At 41.4% G+C, this 6,999-nt stretch overlaps 2 protein-coding genes across 2 annotated transcripts in view; one reads left to right on the top strand and one right to left on the bottom strand.

Moving 5' to 3' along the window:
• Positions 1-576: 576 nt before the first annotated feature.
• LOC109914069 (WD repeat-containing protein 38) lies at positions 577-6,748 on the bottom strand. Its single transcript, XM_020513643.2, has 6 exons — positions 6,619-6,748; positions 3,409-3,489; positions 2,161-2,283; positions 1,280-1,429; positions 1,148-1,195; positions 577-833 (listed from the first exon to the last, which is right to left on the bottom strand). The coding sequence occupies exons 3-6, from the start codon at positions 2,233-2,235 to the stop codon at positions 681-683; spliced, it is 426 nt and encodes a 141-aa protein (XP_020369232.2). The 5' UTR covers positions 2,236-2,283; positions 3,409-3,489; positions 6,619-6,748; the 3' UTR covers positions 577-680.
• Positions 5,377-6,999, top strand: part of rpl35 (ribosomal protein L35) — an 8,094-nt gene continuing 6,471 nt past the window's right edge. Inside the window, exon 1 of the mRNA XM_020513646.2 lies at positions 5,377-5,385. Coding sequence (XP_020369235.2) covers positions 5,377-5,385 — 9 coding nt within the window. The remainder of the gene's footprint in view (positions 5,386-6,999) is intronic.

Genomic DNA, 6,999 nt, shown 5'->3' on the forward strand with positions numbered 1-6,999 from the left:
CTCTCTGCTCCTATGATGCTGCTTGGCCTGCTGTGTTCATCCAGCCCTGCACCGTGATGTGACAAATGACTGTTTAATGCTTTTCAGAGATACCCATTCAGTGATAAACATTGGTCAGGATACCTGGAGAAATCATCCCTAGTCTTTCTTCAAAAAGTGCCAAAGGATCTTTTGCATACATCTGAGAGGGCAGATGATGTCTATTTGGCATCTCAACCCAAACATACAGCTCCAGTACTGCAATGAGATGTCAAACTGGAATATCAATTCAGTGTCGGAGTGGGACTTGAAGCTGCAATCTTCTGACTCAAAGCTGAGACATAGAAAAACAAAACTGTACCATGAATGTCCACTTGAAAGTAAGGCAAATGTTGTGGGAACATAAGATAATATTTATGATTAAGGATGGTGCTATACATTGTGTATGTGAGAAATGTCAAAAAATATTTGCTAATTTTCCTAAGCATTTTCCTAATGACAATATATCAAACACTAACTGCAAAGGATTAAAATATAAATCCTGTTGTGACATTACTCCTTCCAAGATACCACTGATTTTTACACAAAGCAGCTGAATCACTTTGCACAAAGTTACTTTTAATACTGTGGTCATCATACGTCATTACATCTTTAACATTAAAGTGATTTGCTTGAATAACTTGAAGCCAGAATAACTACTCCTATATCATTTGTCTTTTCACATTTACGTCTGAAACCTCTTGATGCAGAACGGATGTTGTAGAACCAGCTGCCAAGAAAGAACCAGTTGTTCCTGCAACCAAAAGTGTACTGTTTGGGGAAATTTGGCAAGTGGAAATGAAATCCAAATCACACTATGAAAAGAAAGAAACATATCTTCAAAATGTGAAGATTCTATCACAACAGTCTGAAATTAAGGTACAGATTCCATTTACAATGAAAATGTTTTTCCAACATAAACATTTGTAATCAGTTTATTTTCTAATCAACCTGCTCAGAGATGTTATTATACACCTCTGGGTTAGGTGGAACTTTAACCCAGGCCTCCTGGTCCAGGGGCAGGGACACTACATCAAGAACCACCTTGTAATCCGTATAAACTGACCATTGACTAGATAACAAACTGCTCATATTAAATAGATTCAACAAAGGCTTGGAGATATATTACCATAAGGATCTTCTTACACTTTCCGTCCTCACAATCCCACATACGAATCTATGAGAACAAGATGAGAGGGAGTCAGCCTTACTATCAATGGACAACAACAATTCCAACACCAGTCAATCCCTTCACATTTACCGTTTCATCTTCTGATCCTGTCACCAATAGAATTGAATCCATGGAGAATGATAGGGCCATTATCCGGCCAAAGTGCCCTTTCAGAAGAAAGATCAGGAGACCCTTTCTTGGATCCCATACACGTATAGTCTTGTCCCACGAACCTGAAGCCTATGAAACAATCAGAAGAATTTACCCTTGGTAGAATTTGAGTAATAATTTGATCGTCCATGCATGTCATATATTTTACAGGATATTGTTTTGCTAATTCTCCCTCCTGAAGCCACTGGCTTAATGCAATTTGGTTGCATAGGTTACTTCTGTGTCTTTACCAACAAATTATCCATCATTTGTCAAACCATGGAGAATATATTGGGTCATTTGTACAGAGCCTGATCTTTTATTCACCAGGCATTTACTAACTTCACATATCAAAGTAGGAACCTGGCTTCTTCCCTGAAAAACATCACAAAATACTGTTGATGCTGGAAATCTGAAACAAACACAGTGAAAGCTGAAGAAACTCAGCAGGTCTGGCAGCTTCTGTGGACAGAGAAACAAGGTTACTGTTTCCAGTCCAGTGCGACTTAAGTTCTGAAGAACAGTCTCAAAACGTTAACTTTGTTTCCCTCTTCCCAGATGCTGCCAGATCACCTGAGATTCTCCAGCATTCTCTGCATTTGACAGCTTCCCCAGTAATCCAATTCAGTCAAGGCAAATTTTAGGACACTACTGCCGGCCTAGCTAAGACCACGTAGCTTAGCTTCAGCCAGAGGTCTTCTTAGTCTGATTGGCTCTGTACCACACCATACACCTCAATATAGCCAGTAAGCCATTGGTCATTCTGTGCCTCTGGTATTTCTATATCTACAGTTTCTATCTCCTTTAACGATTCAGCTCACCAGCATTCCAATTCCAGAAAAGGCTATACTGCTCACGTTGCCCTTGTGGCCTTCCAAGATGAATTTTCGTCTCATTCCTCGTAAACTCCACACTCTTACTGTACAATCCCAGGATCCAGTGGCCTGTACAAGAAACTCAACAGATTATTCAAAGAAATCTCTAAGAACCAACACTGAAAAAGCATGGCCTGGATTTACAAGGATGGTTATGATTATAGCAATCACGTCATTTGGAAATGTATTAAAGAGGTTCAATACTGTCATTAAAAATATCCCCATTCAGTCTTTCAGATGCACTTCTGACGGACTTTTTAAATTTCAATGGATTAAATTGTAACGTTTCCATTTTTCAAGGTTCTTGCTTTGTCCCATGTCAATTCTCTGCCCTAGATGCGGTTCCTGAGGTTCCCTCACCCTCCATTACCTCACTTATTGCCTATGGGTGGATAAAGACAGTAAATGCTGTTTGGCGTTTGGGGTGAATTATAGGCAAACACAACTTTGTCCAGATCTGAAATCCTCACACCTTACATCTGTGGCCAGTGGAGATCATTAGCGAGTAGGAAATCAGACTCTGTTATCAGCAACATCAAGTTGATTAATTATATCTTCACTTCTCTGGCAACTTTTAAACACCTTGGAATTTATCTACATGACGATGCTTCCACACACCTTTCCCAAATCCTGCATCAGGGTCTAGTACCCACTCCATCATTCTTTTCATTTAACCACCTTTCACTACTATATAACTACTATATAATGAAGAGCTGGTGGTGTGCTGGTGTGCTGGTAATGTCACTGGGCTAGTAATCCATAGCCCTAGGTTAATGTGCTGGGGATATGAGCTCAAATCCCACAATGGCAGATGTTAAATATGAATTTAATAAAAATCTTAAATTAAAAGAAAAATCTAACACAATGCCAACCATGCAAACACCGTCAATGGTCATAAAAAAACCCATCTAGTTCACTAATGTCCTTTAGGGAAGGGAAACCTACTGTCCTTACCTGGTTTGGCCCTATATGTGATTCCAAATCCACAGCAATGTGGTTGAGTCTCAACCACCCTCTTACCAATTATGGATGGACAATAAATGCTGGCCTAGCCAATGATGTTTGCATCCCATGAATGAATAAACAAAAATATAGCACTGGTTCCTAAAGCAACGCTAAATGAATTTGTGTAGTAAATATGATGTGATAATTGGAGGCACAATAGAAGTATAATCATATAGGAAACCACATTACCAAAAGATCTCCATGGATTGAAAATGCACAGGTTTCGATGACATTCTGATGCCCAGAAAATGACTTCACGTGTTGGCCTGACTGTTAAAAGAAATAAGATGTTAAATAGTTTAAAGAGCAAGCTGTACATTGACAGGAAAAGACAGGTGTCAAGCCATGGTTTACAAAGGGCCACAAATTTCTCTCTCAATTAGAAAGACACAAATACTGCGATAGGCTGGGGGCAGGCACCACTCCACCAAGTATAGGCCAAGATGAGGAGACAGGCCTCCACAAGCTACAAAGCCAACAGCTCTTCCATGAGTTTCAGGAGCTTGCTGTCAAGTTCAAGTAAGAACCGACATTATAGGGATGGAAACCAGTTGCTGGCCATGATTTCCTCAAATTGTCCAATTAGCAATCAGAGGGTGGGCTCAGCATTCAGTTGAATAGCAGCTGGGCCCCAGAAACTAAAAGGCCAATACAGCAGGTCCTCAGCACTGAAGCAGAAAGCCTTTTCAAGCAAGACAGATGTAGTATCCCAAGATGGAGGCACCCTTTCTCTCTCACCTTAAATGATCGTCCGAACAACCAGCACACTGTAGTTCCACAGGTGCCTTGGGCTGCCCCATGGCCAGACAGGAGGAGGACTTAGGAGGAGGTCTCTAGATTTACTTGGTGCCCTGATATTAGTCTGCTGCCTCCTATAGCCCACAGCTCCAGGTGCCTGTAGGGTGCATGGAAATCAGCCTCTCAGAATAAATCTGAATTGGCCTTTTTCATTCTGTGGCTGCCCATTGTTGGTGTAAACAGATAGTCCTAACAAACTGCCCATCTTAATGTTCATCCACATTGGGGGGCTACAAATCTTGCCCCACATCACCTTCCTGCAGCTACGGCTACATACAGAACGGGGAAATGAAATCAAAGGAGTCAATCAGAGTACTCATTGCAAAGTGATCAGCCCCATGTAGGTACAGTGTATCTAATGGGGACACTGCATGCTCAGGCAGACAGCATTGATTGTTCAATCCCTTGGTTTGGAACTTGTCACACCCATCCCAGACATCATACTTACCACAATAATCTGTTCACCGTGGAAATGCAATTGCATCATCATCACAGCTCTTTTAGTATTGTAATATACTGCAAAAATTATCAATCAGAATAACCAGCTTGTCATTGAGTAAACGAAAATATTTGAAACTCTACAGAAACGTACAAACAAGGTTTCATAGCACTTGTGCTGAAAAGCAGCAAGTGATTCCTATCTTATCAATGGATTCACACCTACAGAAGCACTGAAAGAGCAGCCTGGGAACAGCATAGTGCCTGCAGTGAGGCTTAACTCAAAATCTTCTGACTCAGGATGTGCCCAAATCATGTTTGACAGATGATGGTGGACACTGGTTAATGTACAAAGACCAGGCTCAGAGGTTGAGAACCAAATGGTGGCAGGACCTGATGCCTTAACTTTCCAAATCTGGCCTTACGCCAAATATTCTGACCATCAGCATTGGGCTCAAGGCAGGAATCAGAACCTGGCAAATCCATCAGATTCATAACATTGTCCAATTAAGCCTGTTACCAAGCTATTATCAGGTCTTTAAAAGCTGAATCTGAACTTTTCATGGCAGGTTGAGAGGGTATCATAGGATCTACACTGAGTATAAAACTGTCAAGTGGAGAGAGGCAGCAACACAGTGGGTGTAGTCATTTCTGTTCCATTCAATAAGGCAGGCTGAGAGGGACATCCAACTATTGACCAGCAGATGAGCAGATGGTTAGCACAGCATATGGTGTGTGTATGTGTGCATGTGCTTGGTCACTTGAGCAGATCATGATGTTCCAGGAATCATGTGGTCATAAGAAAGATTGCTGCTGTGAGCAATGACGGGGCAGTTAACTGCAAACAACAGTTAGACATGGGATTAAGGTAAGTAGCAATAAGTTTCAAATCTCTTAAGTATTGCTGCAGATCCCCCAGGAATGAGAAAGGTAGGAAGAAGGAAGGAGGTGTTTCCTCAGCATTGAGTATTCTGCTGAAGAAACTACCTAAACATATCAGAGAATCAGCACGGCAGGAAACTGCACCCATCCAGCCACATGGAACCTGAGATTTCTGCCTCAGAAACACAATGGTGGGTTGCCCATTCTCTTCAGTGACTGTTCCAGCTTGTTAGATGGTGTTCTGGATCACAGGAGGGAAATGACCATCTAGGATACAACTGGGATCCATTCCATGCTTTTCTCTGCCATCAATGCCAAGAGACAATCAGTGTTACTGAGAACTGCACGTATTCTCAGTACTCTCTCAGAGGTTGATCACTCTTTCAATGGAGGGTTTTGTATATGAGACATGATGGTCCACATGAGTAGAATGTATTCTCCTTTCTCATGGTCCCTGAATTTATTCAGATGTCAATAGATTTCTGGATATCAAGGATGTCAAGAGATATGGAGATAGCCAAGAAGGTGGCATTGAGGGAGATAGAAATCAGTTTTTGATCTAATTGGTTCAACAGGCTGAATGGACTGTTCCTGTTCTTATTTTCCTATGCTGTTCACCCAAAGCCACCTGATCTAAATGTTCACAGGGACCCACTGCTGTGACTTATACGAATCTATGGCCTTGGACACCCATCATACTTGCCTCCAGAGCCACTGCACCCAGATCTCCTGGCAACACTGTAGCTGCTTACATTTTGCATCACAGCCAGGTGGATTAAATCTGGTTATTGGTCTTCTCCTGCCAACATTTGGGAACAAGCTCTCTTGTCTTTCACACATAGTGTGACCTCAAGGGTGGCAATGCTACATCTTAGGGGGGTAGCCCTGCCTCATGCGTCGGGTTTCTGCCTCCTCTCCTGAAGACTTCTGCCCGCCATTGACTAGCAAATGAGCTACCATATTAATGGCTGCTGTCGAGCCATTAAATCGGCGAGTACATGCCAATTCCTGCCCACAGCCACTAATTGCCCTCCAAATCTGTCTTCAAGCCCATTAGGCTTGGAAGTATTTGGGATAGGAATGGAGAAATGGTTCTCCTAAACAGACCTAACAGTCTAAACAGAACTTAAACAGAAAATCTTGCCCAAGGTAAACAAAAGGACTAGGGGAGGAGGCATTTGTTGATTTGGAGTGGGGACGAGGGCAAATGGGTAGGTTGGAGTTTGTATGACTAGAGAACATAATGCTAGAAAATATAATTAAATTAAAAAGCTTGCTAACCACAGGGTCCCATAGAATAGCTGTATAATCCCAACCTCCAGATGCGAGCAAGCTCGAATCATGGTTGAAGCGTACTGTCTTGACAATTTTATCATGTCCTAAAAATAACAACAAAGCTCATTAGACAACATTAGAGAATAATTTCAGATCAACATCAATAAGATGGGGTTTTGTAGTTTGAAGTGGAATACATGAGAATTAACATTCAAACCAATTAAAATCGAATGTTGAAACTAAATTCATTGTACTAAAACCCACTGAATTTATAGTCATCATATTCTGGATTTTATATTGTCTCTCTATTAATTTGTGTCTTGTCCACACCAGTAATTACAATATTGATGAAAGGTCCAAAAAATATGTGGATACTTGTAGGGGAAT

The sequence above is a fragment of the Rhincodon typus genome, chromosome 28, assembly GCF_021869965.1.
Source record: "Rhincodon typus isolate 14 chromosome 28, sRhiTyp1.1, whole genome shotgun sequence".
NCBI classification, from domain to species: Eukaryota; Metazoa; Chordata; class Chondrichthyes; order Orectolobiformes; family Rhincodontidae; genus Rhincodon; species Rhincodon typus.

What these genes read in the sequence shown, in the direction of transcription:
- LOC109914069 (XM_020513643.2), bottom strand. Translation starts at nt 2,235, where the DNA reads ATGAGACGAAAATTCATCTTGGAAGGCCACAAGGGCAACGTGAGCAGT. An exon ending in TTTCTGGAATTGGAATGCTG is followed by an intron (nt 1,430 to 2,160) that starts GTGAGCTGAATC and finishes ATTGTTTCATAG; the next exon opens with GCTTCAGGTTCGTGGGACAA. An exon ending in CAGGATCAGAAGATGAAACG is followed by an intron (nt 1,196 to 1,279) that starts GTAAATGTGAAG and finishes TTGTTCTCATAG; the next exon opens with ATTCGTATGTGGGATTGTGA.